The sequence below is a fragment of the Cervus elaphus genome, chromosome 20, assembly GCF_910594005.1.
Source record: "Cervus elaphus chromosome 20, mCerEla1.1, whole genome shotgun sequence".
Taxonomy (NCBI): Eukaryota; Metazoa; Chordata; class Mammalia; order Artiodactyla; family Cervidae; genus Cervus; species Cervus elaphus.
In genome coordinates, this window is record NC_057834.1 from 38,503,273 (window position 1) to 38,528,581 (window position 25,309).

Consider the following 25,309-nt stretch of genomic DNA (forward strand, 5'->3'; position numbering starts at 1 on the left):
GTAAATTCTCTTTTGGGGGCGGGGTGCTGTGCTGGGCAGCTTGCAGGATCTTGGTTTCCTGACCAGGGATTGAACTTGGGCCTTTGGCAGTGAAGGTGCAGAGTCCTAACCACTGGATTGGCAGGGAATTCCCTAAAAGTTATTAAATATCTCAAATTCTTCCCCTTATCTCCACTTCTTGTCACTGCCTTATTTCAAGTGCTCAGAATTTGTTCACCTAGATTATTTCAGATGCCTCTTAAGGGGTCTCTAAACTCTCTCGGGGCAGTTAGTTTTCCACAGTCTGCCAGAGTTACCTTCCTAAATCCAAATGTAGCTTTATCACTTGCTTAATGTCCTTCAACGTCCCCATCTTCTATGGGATTACAGTTAGACTCCTTAGAATGACATACAAGGCCCTGTAAAATCTGGACCTAGTTTTAACAACCTCTCTTCTGATAGTTCCTCTCTTGAAAGCCAGGACTCCAATTCTGTTTAAATGCTTTGTTCTGCTTTGTCTCTAGACCTTTGTATTTTCTTTGCCTGGTCTTCTCCAATTCACTTTTCAACAGTTGGTTCAGATGTCATCTCCTCTAGGAAACCTAGATTTGCATTTATAACTCTTTTCAAGCTAGGGTCTAGTCTATAACTTTCCTACAGTGACCAGGGCACCACTGTTCATAACAGCTCTTGTCACAAGGCTGCCATTATTTTATGGAACAGGTCTTTCTCTTCCATTAGACTATGGAGCTCTGAAACAGGAGCCTTACACCTGACACAATGCTAAACACAAAGTGGACACTTAGTAAATGGTTGTTGAATGAAAAAGGGAAAGTGTTCATGGAAGAGGAAGTGAACTACACTTCCTCCTCACCTCTTCATTACCCTTCCTCATCTATTTTAGGAACTTTTTCTAAACTATTTCTGGCCAACTGATGTAAGCTCCATCTGATTATCTTCCATCCTGGCTCTCCTCTGATATTTCTTTACTTGAATATAGTTATCCTCAGGTTATTCTTTTCATTTCCCTTATTATTACTCAGTTCCTTCTATAGCGTCTTTAACTCACCTAGTTTTTCTCAACGCCTCCTTCTTTTTCCTTTTTATTTTTTAATTCAGTAAATTTACACTTCTCATATATTATGTGTAAGTACGTAACATAAAGTTCTCAAATTTTCCCTTCTTTGGCACTTGATTCTCCATCACTCCATTTTTCAAACCTTACCTCCAAGGCGATGACCCGCCCCTCTCCCAAAAGTGCATAGCTTTTGTTCAAGAGGAAAGGTGGGAGCCCTCTTTGCTGTGGTTAGGTTGCCGAACTGTTTTTTAAGAACTGAATATTTAGAGGCTATGCTGGAGAATCACACCGCATCACAAGCCTCAAAAGGCGACATCCCGTAAACGACAAGCCCTGTTTTCAACCTTCAAACTTAACAAAACAAGACATAGAAGTCTCATGAAATAGGTAAAAGATTGAGGAAAGCTACGGAAAGACACTAAGTGGGGCAGCTCGGCCCGGTAATCCCCGGCGACTCTATCCCCGCCCCATGAACTCCCGCCCCCAGCAACTCCTCGCTCCAACGGGCCGACGGCAGCGAGCTACGCGAGGACGCGCAGGCGTGCGCGGTCCTGTGGGGGGGGGCGGAGCCTGGGGGTAGCTGGGAATCGACGCAGGACGTACGACTGTGCGTACGTGCTCGCTCGCGGTGGCGGCGGCGGATCGGAGAGGCCAGAGCCGGAGACCGAGCTGGGATCGGGCCCCGGGCGGGGGCGGTGCGAGCGGCGCCAAGCGAATCCTGGGGGCGGGGACCGAGCCGGGGCGGGAGGGACTGGAGCGGAGCCCGGGAACTAGGCGGGAGGTCCCAGGGTCTCGGGTTGGGGGAGGTGGAGCCGCACTTCGTCGCCGCGGGGGTGCCGGGACTCCGGCCGCAGTGCCGCCGCCATCACGGACTTCCTGTGGGACAAGCGCACGGGCCTCGCCGCCAGAACGGTGAGCGCGCGGGCTGGCGGGCCGCGGGGCCGCGCGGAAAGATGGCGGCGACCGTGGGGCGGGCGGAGAGAAGATTGGATTGGGGGCCAGGGGCCCAGGCGAGATGAGGAGAGGGGTTCTCCTAATCAGCCCCCATTTCTAGGGGCTGAAACTGGAAAGTGGCAGAGGTGCAGGGTAGGAAGATGAGATGGAAGGTCGACCTACCTTAGATGTATTTTGGGAAGACCAGTAGGGAAGTTGGGAGAGATCAAACTAGGAGAAGGAGTGATGGAGTGCTAATAGGAGTGGTTTCAGAGATGAGAAAGAGCAGAATATCAAAGTTGGACCAGAGCTGGAGACGGGGGAAGAAACCGTCGTGTCACTTGGAGGATATGGAGAGAGTTTGACTTAAGGAGTGAGTTCTGGATTTTCTAAGTGAGAAAGGGGAAAAAATAGATAAAGAAGTTGAGAAAGGCTGTAAGCTGGAGATACCTGGGGGATGGGGAGAAGGAAAGCCTGTGAGAGACTTTGGTGGTAGCGTGTATGCGGTCAGATGACATTTGTGTGGCTGTGCTAAGCACAGTTGGATTACCTGGGAGAGTGGTGTGCTTGCATCTTCTTGGTTGTGTTAAGCCCTCTGGGCCAGGGATGAATCGAATGCCACCCTCCTTCTCAATTTGAGAATAGCTCAAAAATGGGGGCCAGATGTTGGAGTCTATTAGGTGCGGAGCCTTTTCCGCACCTAATGCTGCCACCCCCACCCACCCAACAAGACTTCTATCCTTGCTATCTTTGGATCTATCTCATTCTGTCCTCCTAGTCTCGTCTTCCCTGATTGTGACAGTGATTTCTCTCTCATTCTTTCCTTGAAGGAAAAAAAGAGTTTGTGCATCATGCCATTTCAATCCAGTCACTGAAAGGTGGCCAACTTTTAGTTTACTGGTGCTGATATTAATTAAAAATCAGTTATTCTGTTCTTAGTAAGCACAAAAGAGGGGAGGCTGGATGTGAAGCTGGCTGCAGCCTGGAGCCTCATGTATTGCATTAAAGCTATAGGAGATTTGGCCAGTGATGTGAGAAATGATTAAGATAGTTCAAAGGGCCAGACCCAGATTCCTGAAACTTACTTATATTTGGTTTACACAACTGTATGTGGAAACCTGGGAAACTGGATTCCTGCCCTCAGGACGTGAATGGCTTATTTGGGAAGATAATCTACACTTGAGTAGTTGTAAAACATTTGTGATAATATTGTGTAGTAAATCATTATTCCCTTTGAATTGTGAGGAACTCAGAATGCCACAGATCTACCATAGATACCAGCCGAGGATGAATTGTTGCAGTCTTCATGAGTTGCACAGTCTCTCCTGTAATGAGCTGTGGCCCAGACCTGAGTGTCTTCATGAGACCTTGTTTGAGGAAAATCAGAATAGAGCAGTGAGCTGAGTATGAGGAAGATTTCCTAAAGTTTTCAGCCAGAGTTAGTATACTGCTCTATTAAGGAGAAATTGTAAGCCCAGAGGAAGACTGAGGAGTTGTGAGTGGTTTAAAAAAAAAAGTAGAAATTGAAGAGCAGAAAACAGCATTTCTAGGGCAGCCAGTCCTTGGAGAGGATTTCTGGAAACTCAGATCTTGCCCCTACTATTTCTCCTTTCCCTTTCTTTACAGATGCCTCATCCTCGAAGGTACCACTCTTCAGAGAGAGGCAGCCGGGGGAGTTACCATGAGCACTATCGGAGCCGAAAGCATAAGAGACGAAGAAGCCGCTCCTGGTCAAGCAGCAGTGACCGTACGCGGCGGCGCCGACGGGAAGACAGTTACCATGTCCGTTCCCGGAGGTGAGGCTTCAGGAAGGAAAACTCAAATTAGACCCACTCACTTATTTGTTTATTCAACGAAGATTTATCAGTTTCAACCTAAGTAGCTAATATTATGTGATGCTCAAAATGGGTAACAAGTTAACCCATTTACACTGTGGTGTTAAAGAGTGTTATCATAGAGGAAGTATGTTTGAAAGGGGCTAGGGAAGCCTCCAACAGGTTTGATTCCAGTGGGGCAAGATACATAGATCAGGGAGAACTTCCCAGAGAACTTGGCATCTAAGCTTGTCTGAATGACAAGAGAAGTGTTGTAGGCAAAGGGAAAGCAAATGCAAAGGACTAGGAACTTGAGGTGGCTTATCAGTTAGTTGATAAAACAGTTAGGTCTCCATGGTTTTAATAAGTTAGCCGCATGTTCAGTGGGAGGGATGGGTTAAGGATAGTTTGGAGCAAAACTGCATGTCAGTCAGAAATGGCTTGAGAAACAGCTCTTCATGCCTTTGCGTCCCTGGAGGGGAGGAGGAGGCCCTCAGGGGGAGTTGTCCTGCAGATGTCTTTTTAGCGGTTATAGTGATGTGCAGATGTGGGGATCGTCCTCTGTGCTGAGTTACTTCACTGCCCTGACTCTTGTTCCTCTCACAGTGGCTTGAGTGTGTGAGGACTACTTTCTCGCGTTACTCCTTTTCCTCAGTGAGGGGGGACCTTGTTAAATGGTGTGGCAACGACTGTGACCTGAACAGATGCACCTAATTAGGGTGTTTGTTGTCCAACAGCAGCTATGACGATCGTTCATCTGATCGGAGGGCCTATGACCGGCGATACTGTGGCAGCTACAGGCGCAACGACTACAGCCGAGATCGGGGAGAAGCCTACTATGACACAGACTACCGGCATTCCTACGAGTACCATCGGGAGAACAGCAGTTACCGCAGCCAGCGCAGCAGCCGTAGGAAGCACCGCCGGCGGAGGCGGCGCAGCCGGACGTTCAGCCGTTCATCTTCGGTGAGTGCTGTCCCAGGCCCTTCCTCTCCCCACTCTTCAGCCCTCTGGGACCCCGGTAAGTGAGCAGCATTGGGGCATGAACACTGAGGTGGGCACTGAGTCTGCTCGCCTGGAAGCTCTCCAACTCTTGGAGGGCCCTGAATCTGCTTTGGAGGTGAATGGGCACAGAGCTTTTGTGAACCCCCGTGCCCTCCCTGGCATGCTGGGCTTATTGTGTTGGGAGCAGCTCTTCCACCCCCAAGAGGCCTCCATTTTCTAATGGGGACCTTGCTTGTGAACAGCCTTTCTCCCCCAAGCCCTGGACTCTGGCCCCCTCAGCAGGTGGGCTTGGGTGGGAACAAGGGGAGACCTGTGCCTGCCTGGAAGGGCACCGTGTAGAGCATGGGGTTGTGGGTGACATTGGCAACGACACCACTTCTCCGCTCTGCCCGTACCTCTCCCCGTTCCCATTTTGGGTTTGGGGACTTGGGATTATGCGCCGCTCTCTCTTCTCACCCCGATCCGCCTTACTGCATCTGACGTGTTCCCTTCCACTGTCCCCCATCATCGTCTGTCCCCCCTGGCTGGGCGCCTGTGACCGGTGACCCCTCCACCACCCACCCCGCCTCCCTCCGGCCCCCGCTCCGACACCTGGCTTGCTCCGACCCCCCCCGCCCCCCGACAGCAGCACAGCAGCCGGAGAGCCAAGAGTGTAGAGGACGACGCTGAGGGCCACCTCATCTACCACGTCGGGGACTGGCTACAAGAGCGATGTACAAGCCAAATCGTAACAATCCTATAGCCTGTAATGGTCCCATAGCCATCCTAACGTCCTGAGCCAACCCAAGTCACAGCCTCTTTTGCCTTTTCTCAGTGGTGTTGTTTATCTGGGTGGTTTGAGTTGCTGTTGAGAATTGACCTCTGCTGTCCACTCCCAGCTCTCATGGCCCCTGGGTTAAAGGTGGTGGGAATCACGCAGGGGTTTTCTTCCCCTGTGACCATCTGTATCTGTTCCCCCTTCCTTCATCTCCTCACCCCAGATTGCTGTACCCTTTTTTCTTCAAACTGAACTCATTCCCCGCCCTTTCTCCCCCTCTCTCCCCCACCCTGCTTTTTTTCATTTCAGATGAAATTGTAAGCACCTTGGGAGAGGGGACCTTCGGCCGAGTTGTGCAGTGTGTTGACCATCGCAGGTAAACGTCAGCCCGCTCCAGACTCCACACCTGCTAGCCATAAAGAGGTAGTGAGGGTTGTCTGGGGTTTTTTTTTTTTTTGGGTCTGGGGCTTTTTCTTGTTAATGAGCCAAAGATAGGATTTCTTAATCCCCAGGCAGCCCTGTTCATTCTGAGATATTCTTGAGATTCCAGCAAAAGCCTTTCCTGCCATCCTGTAGGGGTGGGGCTCGGGTTGCCCTGAAGATCATTAAAAATGTGGAAAAGTACAAAGAAGCAGCTCGACTCGAAATCAATGTGCTGGAGAAAATCAATGAGAAGGACCCTGACAACAAGAAGTAAGCAGTGCTGGAGTATGTGGGGCGTCTTGAGAGGCTACACCTCAAGACGGGAAAACCTTCCCAACATGGACTAGACAGGCAGAGGAGTTGTAGACTGTCTCTCATCTTTTGTTTATCATTGTAGAGTAGTAGAACGTTACTACTACTGAAAGGAAGGAAGGGAGGGTCTGTGACATTCTGTAATACATTCCCCTTGTTTTGGGGGCAGTTAGATTGCTCTGCAGTTGAGCTCCAACTCAGGATGACCTTTGTAGGAATGTGCCCTGGAAATGGCCCTGAGTCTGACAATCAACATTTTTCATCAAAAAAGTACTTGAGCTTTTAATAGAACTAGAACTATGCTAATGAAGTTGCAGGTGTTTATGTATAGTTTTTCTGTTCACACACATTGCATAATCAAAATGTAAAATTTAAGAGTATTACTCAAAGACATAAGTAGGTGTAAACATGGGCCCAGTGATGGCTGATGGTGAGTGAGTTTCAAGAGCGGGAGCTGGGGTCATGTTGACGGAGTGGCAGTCTGACAATTCAGGGTCCACACTGGAGCCTGGCACTCAGCAGCTCCTGTTTAACTGTTTGAAATATTGCAGGAAAATGGTTTGAAGTTTGGCAAGTAGTACTTCTCTTCCTGGGTCTGCCAGAAAGGCCATTCTATAGTTGAACTGAATTTTCTTGGTGATAATAACTGGCATGTTTTTATCCAAGTATGTGCAATTAGCAGCAGTAGTCCTCCTTTGTTGGAGGGGTGGTGGACAGATGGGAGCTCATCACACACACCCCTTCCCGCCTCTTTTCCCAGCCTCTGTGTCCAGATGTTTGACTGGTTTGACTACCATGGCCACATGTGTATCTCCTTTGAGCTTCTGGGCCTTAGCACCTTCGATTTCCTCAAAGACAACAACTACCTGCCCTACCCCGTCCATCAAGTGCGCCACATGGCCTTCCAGCTGTGCCAGGCCGTCAAGTGTGAGTGGGGTGGGCCACGGCGGACTCTGGGGCAGCCCCTTCCTCCACGGGACCTCTTCTGTCTCACTCGTGCATTGGTGGAGCCCCTAAACAGTCAACTTGATAATCTGCAGTTCTTCTATTCACTGTCGTGTTGGCATCTCTTCCTCTTCTGACTTAACTCCTTCACTGATGTCCTCACCATCGCTGATTGCTTCTCCTCCACATTCAACCTAGCAGGAGCTAGAAGAAAAAGCATTTGAAGTCAGAGCTCTTAGTTACCTCTTTTTTCCTTCACTCCCCTCCTTTGGTAAAGTCAGTCAGGCGCTAAGCACGAGGAGACAGAAAGACTCCTCAGGCTGGAGGTTTACTTGCCTGAGCTGAGGTGCTCTCTGCTCTCAGCAAGCCAGGTGGGAGCAGGGAGTCGTGCAGCCAAGTGCCAGGGTGAGAATTCAGACCAGTACTTACTTCCTCCTCTGTCATCAGAATAATACATTTTCACAGAATTAAATTCACAGGAGTCAGACAAACATATGTTAAAGCACAAAAATACAACTCATAGGGACTTCTGTGATAGTCCACTGGTTAAGACTCTGTTGCAGGGCTCAGCCCTTGGTTAGGGATGTAAGATCCCTGCATATCATGAGGTGTGACCAGGGGAAGGAAAAAACCATAGCAAGCCATCTGTATACATTGGTTGAGAAATACATATATAACTTATGTTAAGCATACAGCTTGTTAGAGTAGGCATTTCATTTGGAAGTAGAGCAGAAAGCAGCCAAGTGCTTCTGGACCTGCCTCCTCACCAGCTTTGAGCTAGGTGACCAAGCTTGGGGTCAGCTGGTAGTAGTTAGTACTGGCCACCTGGACCAACCCTGACCTGGCCTTCTCCTCTGCAGTCCTCCATGATAACAAGCTGACACATACGGACCTCAAGCCTGAAAATATTCTGTTTGTGAATTCGGACTACGAGCTCACCTACAACCTAGAGAAGGTAAGGTGGACAGGGTCCTTGGCCAGTGAGCACATTTGGTCATTGCCACTTTGCCTTTCTCTTAGCCCTTTTGTCCTCCCCTTTACTTTCTCCGACGTTTTCTGCTCTGGCTCTGAAAAAAAAAAAAAACAGAATACCAAAATAGATGGAAAGTGAGAGATCTAAGATTTAGCTTCAAAGAGAATTTAGAAGCAGAACTTCAGTTAACTTTCTTGTACAGTGAAAATGCTTACAAGGTTCTTGGTTTGGTTTCTTGTCTTCTCTGTAAGGAAAGCTCAGCTCTGTTGACATTGGAGATCATGGGGATCTCAGCTAAGGAAGCTATTCCTCACTTTGCTATTTACTATATATTATCAGAAAACTGTATACCAGTCACTTAGGTATACTCTTCAGATGCATGCTATTCTATTGTTACTCCTAAATCCTCTTCCTCCCCCATTCCTAAAGTACTCTGCTGGATATGGGGGAGGCTGTAAAAGCAGAAGACATGTGTGGGAGCAGGCAGGAGGTCAGAGTTGGTTTTTTAAGGCTCATAAGCACTTTAGAGAATAGCAATAGAATCTTGGTCTGTTTTTTCTCGGTTTCGATGGCAGAGGTTCATGTTTTTCCTGCTTTGCCTCCTAGAAGCGAGATGAGCGCAGTGTGAAGAGCACAGCGGTGCGGGTAGTAGACTTTGGCAGTGCCACCTTTGACCATGAGCACCATAGTACCATTGTCTCCACCCGCCATTATCGAGCACCAGAGGTCATTCTTGGTAAGAGGGGGAAGGACGAGATTGTCCAAGTATGTGAGGTGGTGTGGTGGTGAGGGGGGCCCCTGAGCCTCATAATACCTTTCCTTCCCATCCCTACCTAGAGTTGGGCTGGTCTCAGCCTTGTGATGTGTGGAGTATAGGCTGTATCATCTTCGAATACTATGTTGGCTTCACCCTCTTCCAAGTAAGTGGTTGGGTGTCTTAAAAGACCACTAGGCGTTCTTCTACCTGATTTCCTTGTCTGCTGAGAAACTGCCTGCTCACTCCTCCACATTGGTTAGCTTCCTAGCAGCTAGATCCCAGCATCCCTTCTCAGTCCCTTGCTCAGTTCTGTCTTTGTTTCCCAGACCCATGACAACAGAGAGCATCTAGCCATGATGGAAAGGATCTTGGGTCCTATCCCTTCCAGGATGATCCGAAAGACAAGGTGAACCTGTAGTGGGAGGGATGTAACCCTTCTCCTTTTCTCTCCACAAAATTGGTCTCTATCACATTTTCTTTTTACTTCAACACCTGCCTTCCCCTCAGCTACTCTCAGATGGGAGAATAAGGGAAATTAATCCCGTAACAAGAGGAACTTCCTGATTCCTCAACTTCCCCCTTCCCCTCTAGGAAGCAGAAATATTTTTATCGGGGTCGCCTGGATTGGGATGAGAACACATCAGCCGGGCGCTACGTTCGAGAAAACTGCAAACCACTTCGGGTGAGCCGGGCTGGGAGTAAGCAGTGCCCACCCCCCAGAGGTCCCCTCCTTAAGGTGTTTTGCCCCAGGAATGCCTTTCACAAGCAAAGAGTTAGGAAACAAGGAGAGGAAAACTGAAGACATCTTTTGTTGATAGGAGAGAAAGAGGGAGTGGTTTTTATGGAAGGAATGAGGTTAGACAGCCATTTATTTCTTGAGCCAACCAGAGAAAATAATAAACTACCTTTGAAGAGCTTACAATTTATTGAGCTAAAGAAGATTCATAAAGAAGTTGTCAAGGATATATAAGTAGAACTTTGAGAGCGTATGAAGGAATAATTGTGCTAGTGGGAAGGCAGGTTGAGCTGTAACATCAGAAATGGCCCTGGTGTGGTCCTAGTCAAGTAGCATCATATGGTCACGAGCAGAACCTTGGTCCTTCAGGATTGAAAGCTAGGGCCTTGAAGAAGGCAGGGCTTATAAGGCATCGTGCCTCACTTTTTTCCTGCCCTCCACCACCAGCGGTATTTGACCTCAGAGGCGGAGGAACACCACCAGCTCTTCGATCTGATTGAAAGCATGCTAGAGTATGAACCTGCCAAGCGGCTGACCTTGGGCGAAGCCCTTCAACACCCTTTCTTCGCCCGCCTTCGGGCTGAGCCACCTAACGCCAAGTTGTGGGACTCCAGTCGAGATATCAGTCGGTGACGATCTGTCCCTGGGCACCCCTGTGTCTCTAACAGCAGTGGGTGTCCAGTCCAGGACACTGGTGCTTTTTTATACAAGAGAACAGAGCCGGAGCTCACTCCTTCCTCCTGGCTCCCTATGTACCTGTGAATATGTGAAATAGTGTAAATATGAAAGAACTTGTACCACCGCTTCAACCCCTGCCTTGTACATAATGCTACTCCATCTCACACTCTTCCCACCCTCACCTGCCCCTTCAACAGTTGAGTTGGATCTGGGCAGAATGAGGTAACCAGAAGGCATCTACACCATGTTTTATAAGGAATTTTGTACAGTCTTTGTGAAATAAAATGATGTGCTTCACCCGACCCCCATCCCTGGAGTTTGAGGTTTGGAGATGCTGGGGTGGTGGGATGATTAGATTGTCAATGAAGGGAATCCCATTTTACCCTTCAAAATTAACCTCAGGCTACCAGTTTATCTGAGCGATGGGTGGATAACATCTGACTGTAAGAAAGGGTTATAAAGTTAGCACTTATTTGATCTGGAATAATGAGGTTTGGGAAAGAGGTTCGGTTAGTATAGCTGTTAGGCTGGGCCCCAGGGTAGAGTCAGAAATACAGACAAAAAACTTCCTGAACTGGGCTCCTGGGATACCGCCGCCACCGGTCGGAGGACTCCCATCATACTTCTCTTTCGAAGGCTAGGACGGATCGGGATTCTGACGCGAGGCCTACTGGGAGGTGTAGTTCGTTAATGGAAGGAAGTCACGTGGGGAAGGGGCGGTACTTGGCTACTGAGACCGAGTTAGAGGCGTCACGTGGGGCACTTCCTTCTTTTCCTTTATCCGAGACGCAGGCGCAACTTGCTGCTGCTGCGGGGATCCTTGTGACCCTTCCGGTCGGTACAGCCAATCCGTGCACAGGGAAGCGGGGCGGACCGAGAAGAGCAGAGCCGAGGGAGCTCTGAGAGCCGCGGCCGCCGCCACTGCCGCGGCAGGGGCGTGGAGGGCAGGGGGCGGCCCTAGCCGAAGTTGCAAACATGGCTCAAAGCAGAGACGGTGGAAACCCCTTCGCCGAGTCCGGCGAGCTTGACAACCCCTTTCAGGTGACTTGCGCCGGCCTCTTAGAGGCGACTGGGGTGGTTTCTCGGTTCTAGAGGGTCGGGCTAACTTGTATTCCTGTTCGTGACACTTGATCCGAGGAAGGGCCGCCACGTGGGTGTGACGACGACTCCAAACCAGTGAGCATCCTTGGGGGGCGGGCCCTGCCCCTTAAGGAGCTGGAACTGGTAGTGTGGGGTGAAAGGTTGGGGGCAGATATATTGGGACAACAGCGTGGCCCCAAGCTGCGGTTCTTGGAGCCACAGCAATTGAGAAGAGGCCCCTATGAGTTCCCGCAGAGGCACCAGGTGCCAACTGAGCCGCAGATCTCTGCCCACAGGACCCAGCTGTGATCCAGCATCGACCCAGCACGCACTATGCTACTCTTGACGTCTACAACCCTTTTGAGACCCGGGAGGTGAGATTCTGGAGAGCACAGGAAGGCCGGGAAGGGTAGGGTATGCCAACAAGCCTATGTTGAGGTCCAGGGGACTTTTCTGCACGCAAAAGAAGGAAGAAGCACAGTGATCTTGGCTCTCTGAATGAGGCCAGTCTGCCATGGGATGCCTAACCCATCTAAAGACATCAAGGCCAGAGATCTGTCAATTTGAGCTCTAAATGTCAGTCTTGGGATTATCTGGATTCTGTCAGGGCCTGATGAAGACCCTGTCTGGGGAGGCTTTTTTAAGATGAAAAGGGATGGGCTTGGAGTTGAGAAAACAAAAATATGCTTGGAAAGTGAAAGTGAAGTCGCTCAGTCGTATCTCTTGTGACCCCCATGGACTGTAACCTACCAGGCTCCTCCCATGGGATTTTCCAGGCAAGAGTACTGGAGTGGGTTGCCATTTCCTTCTCCAGAGGATCTTCCCCACCCAGGGATCGAACCTAGATCTCCTGCATTGTAGGTAGACGCTTTACCGTCTGAGCCAGCAGAGAAGTCAAAGTATGCTTAGGTACACAATTAGAAAGCAAGGGATGAAAAAGACTAGACCTGTTTGTCTCACTGGAATAGAAAAGTGTTAAGAGTTTTTAGAAAGTTTAAGGAGGTTGATTTGGTAGATGAGTGCTTTGAATCTTGGCTGAGGAACTTGATGTGAGGGTAGCTGCAAGTTGTTAGAGAGTTCTATGATATAAACACAATAACTAGCTTTCTAATAACTGGGGGAAGGGCTGCCACTTTAGGTAATGAGTTTTAGGTATAAAAGTATTCAAGTAGACTCTAGCCTCCTGTGTTATCGGGGACTAGATGATGCTTAAGGTCTTTTCCAAACTCAACAGCCACCACCAAGCTATGAGCCTCCTGCCCCTGTTCCGATAGCTCCACCCTCAGCTCCACCCTTGCAGTCCTCAAGAAAACTCAGCCCCACAGAACCCAAGAACTATGGCTCCTACAGCTCCCAGGTAGGGGGGTGTATAGGGAGGGGTTTGGGAAGGGGGCATCCCTGGGGTTCAGGACTCACATCTCCGTCTGCTCTTACTGGGCAGGCTTCAACTGCAGCAGCCACAGCTGAGCTGCTAAAGAAACAGGAGGAGCTCAACCGAAAGGCAGAGGAGTTGGACCGAAGGGAGCGAGAACTCCAGCATGCTGCCCTGGGCGGCACAGCTAGTGAGTGGATCCTTGATAGGGTTGCAGAGGGCATCTGACAGCTTTGAAGTCTCAAAAAAGGAGCTCAGGGCATGGGCACTGGAGCCAGACTGCAGAGTTTGAATTTGGGTGCAGTGGCTTATTAAGGATGAGCTCTTAGGCAAGTTACTTAATCTTGAATGCTTCAGTTTCCTTACTTGTAAAATGAGAGTAATGTTTGTACCTGTTTAACTGGATTGTTGTGAGGTTAAACAAAGTTATCTACAAATCCTGGGCATAGTGGTTAGCAGTTGTAAGCCATAGTAAACAAAAGTCATAATAAACACTACTAATATAATTTTTGCTATTTGCCCTTGTCTTCTTTTTTTTTTTTTTGCCCTTGTCTTCTTGAACTCTCAAATTGGAAATAGAGAATCCAGGGGTAAAAGGAAGGGGGAGTGATTTTTTGGTCTCTGTCTCACTTGTGGGACACTCCTGCTCTTTTTCTGCCTTACAGCTCGACAGAACAATTGGCCCCCTCTACCTTCTTTTTGCCCAGTTCAGCCCTGCTTTTTCCAGGACATCTCCATGGAGATCCCCCAAGAATTTCAGAAGACAGTATCCACCATGTACTACCTCTGGATGTGTGAGTAGTCAGAAACCTTTTTGAAGGAAAAGTATAGATAGTAAGTTGTACATCATTCCTTTTCCTGGAGCTCACGCGCCCAGAACTAGATACTTTGAATGAAGTATCATTGAAGGCTCATTTCTCTGGCAATTTCCCTGGATTACTCCTTTTACAGTACTCAGAACTTCTTCTCCAGTCTTCTGACAAATGTATGTTCTTGCTCTTTCCCTCTTCCCCTTGTCCATATGCTTAAATGTATGCTGGATCCTTTTAAAAGTCTTTGCAAACACGATGACACATGGTTGAGATTTGCTGGTTCTGTCTCCCCTGTTGAGGATCCTGTGAAGGAGGAAACTGCCTTCCTATCCTTACTCTGCCACATTTGGTGAGGGTTGTGGGGCAGGTTTCTCGGAGAAGGAGCTCTCACTGACCCATCATCCTGTCCCTCTGACCCTTAGGCAGCACTCTGGCTCTTCTCTTGAATTTTCTTGCCTGCCTAGCCAGCTTCTGTGTGGAGACCAGCAATGGCTCAGGCTTTGGGCTCTCTATCCTCTGGATCCTCCTCTTCACTCCCTGCTCCTTCGTCTGCTGGTATCGCCCCATGTACAAGGCTTTCCGGTAAGAAGGGGCAGTGGGGATGATGGCAGGGAGGGGACTTGGAGAAGCCCCTTTCTGCTCCTACAACCCTGATTCTTTGCCTACACTTCCCATTTTTTTCTCTTTGCAGGAGTGATAGTTCATTCAATTTCTTCGTTTTCTTCTTCATTTTCTTCGTCCAGGATGTTCTGTTTGTCCTCCAGGCCATCGGCATCCCAGGTTGGGGGTTCAGGTCTGTGAGATTGCCGTTTACCCTCATCCCTTCCTCCCACTCCTTTTGATCAAGTCAACATTGGGTACTGGCATAAGAGTTGTTCAGAAAAAGGAACTGTGGTTTTAATCCTTGGGAGATGCTAATTTAATAGGGGTACAGGACACTCTCCATGATAGAGAGCTCAGACAGTACTGTCAACAGACATAGATTAAGGGAAAGATGGCTGGACATGCTCAGTCTGAGGAGGCTTCTTGGAGGAGGCATGTGTAATGTTGAAGAGGAAGCATCCTCAGCAGAAAGATCTGTTTGGAGTGAGGATGTCTGAAAGAGCTTGGAGAGCTAGGATGGTTCAGAAGCTGAGATTAAACTAGTTTGGGAATGTAGTGCATGGCAAATCGCCAGACCCACAGGGAAACGGCCCCGGGTTTGAAGACATGACCAGTGGAGAAGCTGGAAGGACTGGGACCTAGCTGTGAGCAGTCCTCCTCACTTGCATGTATTTCCTCCTCCTCACAGTGGCTGGATCTCTGCCCTGGTGGTGCTGAAGGTCAACACAGCCGTAGCGGTGCTCATGCTGCTGGTTGCTCTGTTCTTCACTGGCATCGCTGTGCTGGGAATTGTTATGCTGAAGCGGGTGAGGGGCTGTAGGTGGGGCCTGGAGAGTGATATCACCCATCCCTGGGGACTTGGCTGGAACATTCAGGAGCAACTGGGGAGGGCCAGGCAGATGGAAGGATTCTCAGCTAATGGACCTGGGCGGGGCGGGGGCGGGGGCGGGGGGGGGGGGGGTGGCGGTGCTGGCTTGTAGGGGTAGGTGTGTGTGTGTGTTGGTAGGGAGCCAAGAAGGAAAAGCTAGAGCTACAGGCTGGTGAGTGGTCGTGATGGTATTAGACTGGAGTGGGATTAACAGTGGCTGGAACATGCTGTAAAGTCTGTGCTTTCTACTTGCAGATCCACTCTTTGTATCGCCGCACAGGGGCCAGCTTTCAGAAGGCCCAGCAGGAGTTTGCAGCCGGTGTCTTCTCCAACCCTGCGGTGCGAACCGCAGCTGCCAACGCAGCCGCTGGGGCTGCAGAAAATGCCTTCCGGGCCCCGTGACCCCTAACTGGGATGCCCTGGCCCCGCCACTTGAGGGAGGCAACTAGCCCCCATCCCTGAGGTCTCTGGGACTTTGAGACATCACTGTTTGATGTCTCCACTCTAGTACCCCCAATCATACAGCCATGACTGCTGAACCTGACTTAAGGGTGTGGGGAGCCCAGTGTGACCCAGTCACTGCTTCCCTCCCACCCCTCGATCAGGCCACACTGCTGCCACAACCACACACCCCGACCCGCTTCCCTCTGCTGTGCCAAGGCTGTTGCTTCGGTTATTTAAATAAAGAGAAAGTGGAACTGGAACACAAATCCCCGTTTCTGGAATTTTAATGGGAGCTAGGTCTTACAGAAGATAGAGTGGAGGCGACTGGAAGTGGAAGGTGAATTGTGGACTCTGGAGGGAAGGTCGGACCTGGCCTCAGTGTAAATGGAGAGCTGTGGCGGCGGGACAGCAGAGCCCACTGGCTGGCGCAGGAAGTGGGAGGGAAGTCCACGGTTGGGTGTGGAATCGCGGAGCTGCCAGGGAACTCAGCTCTCCACCCCGCTCCTTTAATGACTTTCTCCTTTAAGAAAGAGCCGCTACCTCTGCTGGGAACGGAGCGGCCGAGGGGCACGAGAGGCTGGGCGGGGCCCAAGTAGGCGCCGAAAGCTTTAGCTCGGGCCCTGCGGGGGCCGGAGCTCCTCGCCAGACCTGCGGCTGCGGCCAGCTCGCCCGGCCACCCTGCCGTCCGCTCCCTCCCTTCCCCTCCCCCCACGTGCCTCCCCGCTTCCTCTCCCACTCCCTCTCCCCCAGGGTCTCCGACTGGGACTACAACTCCCGGGGTGCACCGCGCTGGCCCTCGTACCACGCCCCTCCTCCCGCACCAGCTCATCCCCCATCCCCCGTCTCCAGTCCCGGACCTACTGCAGCCTGAGCTAGGGGAGCAGGAGCGTGGTGGGGAGGGGAGTGGGGCTGGCGACCCAGGAGACTGTGGCGCCGCAGCCTCTCCCCACCAGGCGGCCGCGGATCCAACTGGACATTCTGAAGGCACACCGACCGCGCCTCTAGAGTCACCCCACGCCGACCCTCCCCTCTTCTCTAGACTTCTTTCCCATCCTTCTCGCCTTTTACCCTTCCCACCCTTCCCGGTTCCGGAACGCCGCCCTCTCTTCACTCCCGGACCGGCCCTTTTCAGCTCCCCTCTTCCCTAGGGAGATGCGATGAGCCGGTGCCCCCGCGTCCTCATCGCCGTCGCGGGCACGGTGCCCGTCCAGTGCCCGGAGTGGGGAGGGAGCACTCCGCGGCCCCTCCGTAAGGCCCCCTCCTTGGACTCCCCCCCAGCTGGAGTCCCTGGGCCATGCCCCAGGGGACCCAGCCAGGGGGTGGGCTCTAGAGGGAGGGGGGTGGAGAGGAGGAAGGACGGGGCCTTGGGCGCCTCTGAGATGCTCCCAAGCGCCAGGGGGGGCCGAGCAAGGCTCAGGCAACCGGGCGGCAGGCATGATGCCCTCGCCTAGCGATTCCAGCCGCTCGCTGACTAGCCGGCCTAGCACCCGGGGCCTTACACACCTCCGCCTCCACCGACCCTGGCTACAGGCCCTGCTCACGCTGGGGCTGGCTCAGGTGCTCCTGGGCATCCTGGTGGTCACCTTCAGCATGGTGGCCTCCTCCATCACCACCACCGAGAGCGTCAAGAGATCCTGCCCGTCTTGGGCTGGGTTCTCGGTGAGTTGGGCGCACAGTTGTTGGGTGGGGGAGGCTCCTTGGGCCCCACCCCTCAACACCAGCTGCCAGTCCAAATCCTGGCCTCTCCTGGTCCTCCTACTCCTTACAGAGTTGGGTACATCCTGTGGTGCGGGGCTCACCCAGGTGCCTCCCCTTCATGCTGAACCTGTGCCCGCTTTATCCCCAGCTGGCGTTTTCCGGGGTTGTTGGCATCGTTTCTTGGAAGCGGCCGTTCACTCTAGTGGTAGGTGCCAGGGTCTGATGCCCACTGGGAGGCAGGTGCCTAGCACCTGAGGGGATGCCCATTTATGCCCCCAAGAAGGGAACTGACTCTTCCATTCATGTTGACAGGCACGCATGCCTGTGAGTGAGGGGGCTCCGTTTGCGGTAGAGGGTATTTGGGGGCCCCAGCCCTGAGTCTGTGCCCTCTGCTCCCCAGATCTCCTTCTTCTCTTTGCTCTCCGTGCTCTGTGTCATGCTCAGCATGGCTGGCTCCGTTCTCTCCTGTAAAAACGCTCAGCTGGCCCGAGACTTCCAAGACTGTGACTTGGTGAGATTTGAGGAAGGAGAGCCTGAGTGCGCTAGCTGGGGGAGGTGTGCAGAACACCTCGGCTTGTCCGGATTCAGGCTGCCTCACTCTCTCCACTCCCACTCAGGACGGAAAGGTCTGCGTGTGCTGCCCCTCTGTTCGTCTTCTCCGGCCCTGTCCAGAGTCGGGGCAGGAACTGAAAATTGCTCCTAACTCCACCTGTGATGAAGCCCGAGGGGCCCTCAAGGTGAGCATGCACCCCCATCTCTGCTGTTCCTTTCTCTCCTACCATCTTCCTGGCTCCCACTTTTCTGTCTCCTCCTGAGTCCTCATAGGCCCTGAATATGTGGGACTTACTCCACCCTAGGTTCCTCTCACATTCCTCTCTCTTGCCTTCCCCAGAACTTACTCTTCAGCGTCTGTGGGCTCACCATCTCTGCTGCCATAATATGTACCCTCTCTGCCATTGTCTGCTGCATCCAGATCTTCTCCCTGGACCTTGTGCACACGGTGAGTGGGAAGCTGGGGTCAAGGCCAAGAAGGTAGGCTGGGGGCAGGGGTGTGTGTGCTGGGACTGGTCTTGGCGGGGGGGCGGCGGGGATGGCTGCAGCGCTGGCTTTTGAGCACCAGGGGCTGTGGCTCACCTAATAGGCATGTTGATTGTAGGAATATTTAAGAGGTCCACTGGAGGGTGAGGAGGGGAATCACTGGGAGTAACAGAAGTGTGTGATGTCAGCTCCAGGGCATTTGAGATGGGACTAAAAGTTGGGCGGAGTCCAGAAGGTCTTAGATGGGGGCAGGGATAACGGGTTGATGTTCTGGCGGGGACAGAACAGAGAGTGATTCTGGGTGCAGAAGAGTCCATAAAGAGGAGGAATTTCTAGATGGGCAGGGTAGGAGGTGAAGGTCCTCAGCTGGGGCAGTTGGAAGAGGAACCTGTTCTGGCAAAGGAAGGGGCCAGAACTGAGCTTCTTGGAGGGGGCGGGGTCAGAAAATGTAGAGGAGAGAGAAATTTGGGAATCAAGGAGCTGTATTCCCAGAATCCAAGCTTGCCGACCTGCTTGCTCCCCAGCAGTTGGCCCCTGAACGCTCAGTCTCAGGCCCTCTGGGGCCTTTGGGCTGTACCTCCTCGCCCCCAGACCCTCTCCTGCACACCATGCTGGACCTGGAGGAATTTGTACCGCCTGTGCCCCCACCACCCTACTACCCCCCAGAGTACACCTGCAGCTCGGAAACAGATGCGCAGAGGTGAGGCCAGGCAGTCCTATTGGGGGAACTAAGGAAGGAGACTGGGGCTGGGACCAGATTGGTGGGGAGGGATCTTTTCAGAATAGTTTTTTTCCAGGCTTTGACCTTTTCCCTCCTTCTGCCAGCATCACCTACAATGGCTCCATGGACAGCCCAGTGCCCTTGTACCCTACTGATTGCCCCCCTTCTTATGAGGCCGTCATGGGGCTACGAGGAGACAGTCAGGTGAGAGCAGGGCTTGGTGCAGGCTGGGGAGTCCAAGATAGAGCCTGAAAATCTGAGTGAGCTGCTGGTACTGGATAAAGAATACTAGTTCTCATGATCTGAAGCACTGGCACATCCACTGTCATCTTTGATCTGCCTGAGAGGGTAGTGAGGTGGGTGGGGTAAGAACTGTTATTTCCATTTTACAGACGTGGAAACTGAGGCCCACATAAGTGACTTGGACAGAGTGACAAAGCTGGACTGGAATCTAGGTCTCCAGAGCTCTGTCAAGCCTATGGGGTGGCCCTATCGGTGTGCAGGGCTGGACGCTTGACCCTTGTGTTTTCTGCAGGCCACTCTCTTTGATCCTCAGCTGCATGATGGCGCCTGCATCTGCGAGCGAGTGGCCTCCATTGTAGATGGTGAGCAGGAAGTGGGGGGGTGGACAAGGACTGGGACGCCTGGGATAGCGGAGCCGGTGGGGGGCGGGGCAGAAAGGGAGAGATTCGACTGAGTTGGTGGTTGAGTGACAAGCCAGGGCTGCGTTTTCCTGGAATCCTGTCTCCTCTGAGGCTTGCCCAGAGGCAGGGGCACTGCGGGGACCTGGCCAGGCTGATGCTAGCCAGCGCCCCCTTCTGCCCGCAGTGTCCATGGACAGCGGGTCTCTGGTGCTCTCAGCCATCGGTGACCTGCCCGGGGGCTCCAGCCCGTCCGAGGACTCGTGCCTGCTGGAGTTGCAGGGCTCCGTGCGCTCCGTTGACTATGTGCTCTTCCGCTCGATTCAGCGCAGCCGCGCCGGCTACTGCCTCAGCCTGGACTGCGGCCTTCGGGGCCCCTTCGAGGACAGCCCCCTTCCCCGGCGGCCCCCGAGGGCAGCCCGCTCCTACTCCTGCTCTGCCCCCGAAGCCCCGCCCCCACTGGGTGCCCCCACAGCGGCCCGCAGCTGCCACCGGCTGGAGGGCTGGCCGCCTTGGGTGGGACCCTGCTTCCCCGAGCTGAGGCGGCGGGTCCCCCGGGGAGGCAGCCGGCCAGCTGCGGCCCCTTCCCCCCGAGCCCCGGCTCGCCGCTTCAGCGATAGCTCAGGTTCCCTCACCCCGCCGGGGCACCGGCCTCCTCACCCGGCTCCCCGGCCACCACTGCTGCTGCCACGGTCCCACAGTGACCCGGGCATCACCACCTCCAGCAACACCGGTGAGCCCCCACGGGGTTCAGGAGAGGGTAGGCACTGGGAGTGAGAGGGCCAGTGACGCCCACCAGGATTTGGGACACTACTGGGGTCTCTGAGAAGGCAGAAATTCTGATTCACACCTGCATCAGACACTTACATCACCTGTGAAAAACACACCAGCCAGTAGCTTAGTGGTTAAAAAAAGAGATTTGGTTGTTGGAACCCAGTCTCACAGGCCCCAGCCTCGGTAAGTTACCTACTCTTTCCAAGCCTCAGTTTCTCACCTATAAAATGGGTATAATAACAGTACCTCACTGTACATACTGTGGCGTTACTGAGAAGAGATGCAGGTCAAATGCTTCCGCCCTGGCACAGAACATGCTTGTCATTACCATCTGTGCCAGGCACTGGGGAGGATGCAGCAGAGGGTGATGGCGCCTTAGTCCCTGATATGGTGGACTGTTCCATCTAGCTGCTGGCAGACATGGGCAGCGACAATGCCCCCTTGGTTGGGAGTGGGCTGTAGGAGCTGGGTACGCTGTAGGCTTGGGTTCTCAGGAGGGCGGTGAGATGGGTGGGGGTGTCTACTACACACTCCCAACTCAGTCCGTGTTTCTCTCCTCTCCCCTGCAGCTGAATTCAGGGACCTTTATACCAAAGTGCTTGAGGAAGAAGCTGCTTCCGTTTCCTCTGCAGATACAGGTTAGGCGTATTGTTGGTGCCCAGGGGGCGGGGGATAGGGCAGTGCTGCTTTTTTGCACCTTCCATTCCACCCACCCTCCCTCTCTCTTTCTCCAGGGCTCTGCTCTGAAGCCTGCCTCTTCCGTCTAGCCCATTGCCCTTCCCCCAAGTTGCTCCGTGCCCGCTCAGCAGAGAAGCGGCGCCCTGTGCCCACCTTCCAGAAGGTCCCCCTGCCCTCGGGCCCTGCACCTGCCCACTCCCTGGGGGACCTGAAGGGCAGCTGGCCAGGCCGGGGCCTGGTCACCCGTTTCCTCCAGATGTCCAGGAAGGCCCCAGATCCCAATGGGAATGGAGCCCATGCGCATAAGCAGGTAGAGTCAGGGGAGCCAAGGAAGACACCCAGGAAAGCCTGGAACTTCGCATTGGGGGCCACACTGATGCTCTCTCCTGTGGCCCCATCTAGGTGCCCCGGAGCCCCTGGGGCCGGCCAGGCCGAGAGAGCCTTCACCTTCGCAGCTGCGGCGACCTGAGCTCCGGCTCCTCCCTGAGGCGTCTCCTGTCGGGCCGTAGGCTGGAGCGTGCTACCCGTCCCCACAGCCTCAGCCTCAATGGGGGCAGCCGGGAGACCGGGCTCTGACCCAGGCGCCCCCCAACACCGAACAGATCCAGATGAGTGCTGGGGCCACAGCAGCCCCCAGCACCCTCTTGCTCTGGCTGACACAGAGAGAAACCTGCTGAACAGTCCCAGAAGTATCCGTTTCCCTCCTACCTCTAGGGGCTCCTGCTGCTTGCCTCTGCCTTCTGGCCTGGGAGAGCTCCTGTCCTCTGCTGCATGGGTGTTCAGGCTCTCGGGGGACATGCCTGTGCTTCTGGTTCTGGAGGAGGAAAATAAAGTCCAGTTCCTCCGGCGTGACAGTAACTCTGATTCACCAGGGGTTGTGGCCAGGGCACAGGCATGTCCCGGGTGTTTAAGCATAGGGGGCTGTATGCCTGTGCAATGGGGTGGTGAGGCATGAAGGGTCAGAAAAATCAGGCTGGCCTCTCAGCTCTACCACCTCTAACTGCATGACCTTGGGCAAGTTATTTAACCTCAACTGCCTGATCCATAGACCATTGTGAGGACGAAAGTTTGTAAAGCTCTTAACACACTAAGTAAGCCTTCAATAAATTTCAGTTTTTCCCTTCTCTTCTGGGTCATTCTTTATCACCATTGAGATTTGTGCTAGCATCTCTCTTAGTTATGAAAACTTTCAAGACACCGATATCTATTTCCAGCTACCACACAGTATCTCTGCCCCTTTTCATAGCCAAACATTTTTTGTCTTCCTTCCTTCTACTCAAACATCCATTCTCTCCTTACCCATTCCCATCAGGTTCCTTCCCCTCCCTCTCCCCAGGCACTGCTCTTGAAACAAATTTTTCAGTAACCAAGTATCAGACTCAGTGGCTGTTTCTCTGCTTGCATGCATTTCACTTGACTTCTGGTAATCATTTAACCCACCTAATTAGCATCTTATGGCAGAAAGTGAAGAGGAACTAAAAAGCCTCTTGATGAAAGTGAAAGAGGAGAGTGAAAAAGTTGGCTTAAAGCTCAACATTCAGAAAACTAAGATCATGGCATCTGGTCCCATCACTTAATGGCAAATAGATGGGGAAACAGTGGAAACAGTGTCAGACTTTATTTTTGGGGTCTCTAAAATCACTGCAGATGGTGATTGCAGCCATGAAATTAAAAGACCCTTACTCCTTGGAAGGAAAGTTATGACCAACTTAGATAGCATATTAAAAAGCAGAGACATTACTTTGCCAACAAAGGTCCGTCTAGTCAAGGCTATGATTTTTCCAGTGGTCATGTATGGATGTGAGAGTTGGACTGTGAAGAAAGCTGAGCGCCGAAAAATTGATGCTTTTGAACTGTGGTGTTGGAGGAGACTCATGAGAGTCCCTTGGACTGCAAGGAGATCCAACCAGTCCATCCTAAAGGAGATCAGTCCCGGGTGTTCACTGGAAGGACTGATGCCGAAGCTGAAACTCCAATACTTTGGCCACCTCATGGGAAGAGTTGACTCACTGGAGAAGACCCTGATGCTGGGAGGGATTGGGGGCAGGAGAAGGGGACGACAGAGGATGAGATGGCTGGATGGCATCACCAACTTGATGGATATGAGTTTGAGTAAACTCCGGGAGTTGGTGACGGACAGGGAAGCCTGGTGTGCTGCGATTCATGGGGTTGCAGAGTCGGACATGACTGAGCGACTGAACTGAACTGAATAAGCATCTTTTCTCTTGAATTTTCCCCTTTCTTGTCTTTCAAGACATCATGTTGTTGTTTAGTTGCTAAGCTGTGTTTGATTCTTTTGAGACCCCCATGGACTGTAGCCCACCAGGCTCCTCTGTCCATGGGTCTTCGCAGCCAAGAATACTGGAGTGGGTTGCCATTTCCTTCTCCAGGGGATCTTCCCAAACCAGGGATGGAACCTGAGTCTCCTGCATTGGCGGGCAGATTCTTTACCACTGAGCCACCAGGGAAGCCCAGAGACATCATACTCTTCTGTATTTCTTCCTACTTTGCTGTCATGGTATCATTTGTCAGCATTCACACCTCTGCCTATCCAATTAACACTGGAGGGCCCCAGGGCTCTCCCGTCGGCTATCTTCTTTTTTCTTTTTTTAAGTTCTACCACTTTATTGCTACCAACCCATTTCCCTCCACCCTCGTGCACACACGCTCAGTCATGTAATCCCATGGACTTCAGCCCGCCAGACTCCTCTGTCCACGGACTTTTCCAGGCAAGAATACCGGAGTGGGTTGCCATTTCCTTCTCCGGCTCTCTTCTTTTTTCTACCTCCACTTTGTCTATAGGTGGCCCTACAAGATCCATGGCTTTCACAGCCATCTATGTGTTCATGGATAATTCTCTACCACTCCATGAGCTCCAACCTCCAATGTGACATCTCTCCTCGGATATGTAATGGGTGTCTCAGACTCAACATGGCCACAATGGAGCTTTTGATTCCAACCCTTGTGCCTGTTCCTCTCCAAAAATTCTTCTCTTAATACATGGTACCACCGCTCACCCCGCTGCACTTTCCATAAGCATAGGAATTACCATCATTTCTTTTTTCTCATCTGGCATGTCCAGTCTTACCCTGAATTCTTCCATGTCTCACCAGCTACCTAGCCCTAGTCACAACCCTCTCTCCTTGCCTCTTAATTGATCTATTTCCATTCTTCCCACAATCCACTCTCCAGTCAGCAAAGTGATAAGAAATCATGTCATATTAAAGTTCTGCCTAAATGTAATAGCTTTCCATTGTATCTAGAATAATCTCCAAACTCCTTATGAAACTATGGTCAGGTACAACCTGGTCCACTCTGCTTCACTCCAACTGCCACTGCACAAGAGACTACACCAGCTAGCTCTTCACCAACACGAAACTCTGCCCTATCGCTGTTGCTTCACCAAATTCGAGAGTCTTAGATCAATATTCATTTTCTCGTTGAACACCTCGCATTCTATCATACCGCCCTGTTGTTTTGAACACTTAATTGCTATCTAAAATTATCTTGTTTGTGTTGTTCCATAGAATGCAAACTCCTATGAGCAGGGGGTTGCTCATTGCACTTGGTCTAACACTTAGTAGGTCCTCAACAAACTCATTAAGTTACTAAAAGCGTGAGGTCTTGTAAACAGCTTCGGGACCCTATGACTTTGGGGACAGTCGTGGGGCCCTACAGGAGAGAGGGGGTAGGGAGGGGGCACTGCCCATAGATGGCGTCAGGCTGCAAGGCTTCTTGAATAATTCACCATCATAACAACCCAGCTTCAGGGAAAGAGGGTTAGGGCGCGGCCAGAACGACAAAATGAGATAGAAGGGAGTGGAGATTGGGGTTCCCAACGGGGCAATTTCTGAGCACTAAATGTTCCCTATCCCGAGACTCCCAAAGGAGGAAACTCAAGAGTACAGCTCAGCTTCCAGTGACCCGGACTCACTGAGGGAGAGCAACCTCCCCCACCCATTAGGGTGTGGGGGCGAGTATATACGGAGGCGCATGCGCGCTTCTCGCTTCCCGCGCCCTCTTTCCAAATAGACCCCCGAATACGCTTGCGCCGTCTGTGGGCTAAGGCTGGTCAGAGGAAACAGTCCGTCCCCAGCACTACCAATAAGACGTGCGGAAAGTGCCTGCGTCCCGCCTCCTGACGATTACCGGTCTCCCTTCCCGAGCGAGGCCCGGGTCCCGCCCAACCG

At 52.2% G+C, this 25,309-nt stretch overlaps 3 protein-coding genes across 9 annotated transcripts; all 3 read left to right on the top strand.

The window, feature by feature from the left end:
• Window positions 1-1,663: 1,663 nt before the first annotated feature.
• Window positions 1,664-10,692, top strand: CLK2 (CDC like kinase 2). 5 transcript variants are annotated; one of them, XM_043876342.1, is made up of 13 exons: window positions 1,664-1,969; window positions 3,617-3,786; window positions 4,542-4,770; window positions 5,435-5,522; window positions 5,876-5,942; window positions 6,143-6,259; window positions 7,062-7,228; window positions 8,107-8,201; window positions 8,826-8,955; window positions 9,057-9,139; window positions 9,303-9,382; window positions 9,568-9,658; window positions 10,160-10,692. In XM_043876342.1, the coding sequence occupies exons 2-13, from the start codon at window positions 3,617-3,619 to the stop codon at window positions 10,343-10,345; spliced, it is 1,503 nt and encodes a 500-aa protein (XP_043732277.1). In that variant the 5' UTR covers window positions 1,664-1,969; the 3' UTR covers window positions 10,346-10,692. The 5 variants fall into 5 exon arrangements, with proteins under 5 accessions (XP_043732277.1, XP_043732278.1, XP_043732280.1 ...); XM_043876343.1 differs by having other exon boundaries at window positions 5,438-5,522; XM_043876345.1 differs by having other exon boundaries at window positions 4,545-4,770; window positions 5,438-5,522.
• Window positions 10,693-10,831: 139 nt separating this feature from the next.
• SCAMP3 (secretory carrier membrane protein 3) lies at window positions 10,832-15,835 on the top strand. Of its 2 annotated transcripts, XM_043876347.1 has the most exons (9): window positions 11,094-11,431; window positions 11,767-11,844; window positions 12,705-12,827; window positions 12,912-13,032; window positions 13,508-13,636; window positions 14,077-14,236; window positions 14,346-14,447; window positions 14,946-15,063; window positions 15,381-15,835. In XM_043876347.1, exons 1-9 carry the CDS (start codon window positions 11,366-11,368, stop codon window positions 15,525-15,527), a joined length of 1,044 nt encoding a protein of 347 aa, XP_043732282.1. In that variant the 5' UTR covers window positions 11,094-11,365; the 3' UTR covers window positions 15,528-15,835. The 2 variants fall into 2 exon arrangements, with proteins under 2 accessions (XP_043732283.1, XP_043732282.1); XM_043876348.1 differs by lacking the exon at window positions 14,946-15,063 and having other exon boundaries at window positions 10,832-11,431.
• Window positions 15,836-16,205: 370 nt separating this feature from the next.
• Window positions 16,206-22,243, top strand: FAM189B (family with sequence similarity 189 member B). Of its 2 annotated transcripts, none has more exons than XM_043876339.1 (12): window positions 16,206-17,228; window positions 17,416-17,472; window positions 17,668-17,778; window positions 17,885-18,004; window positions 18,160-18,267; window positions 18,830-19,005; window positions 19,131-19,230; window positions 19,562-19,631; window positions 19,855-20,400; window positions 21,011-21,079; window positions 21,176-21,429; window positions 21,522-22,243. In XM_043876339.1, the coding sequence occupies exons 1-12, from the start codon at window positions 17,004-17,006 to the stop codon at window positions 21,693-21,695; spliced, it is 2,010 nt and encodes a 669-aa protein (XP_043732274.1). In that variant the 5' UTR covers window positions 16,206-17,003; the 3' UTR covers window positions 21,696-22,243. The 2 variants fall into 2 exon arrangements, with proteins under 2 accessions (XP_043732274.1, XP_043732275.1); XM_043876340.1 differs by having other exon boundaries at window positions 16,211-17,228; window positions 18,833-19,005.
• The last annotated feature ends 3,066 nt before the right edge of the window (window positions 22,244-25,309 follow it).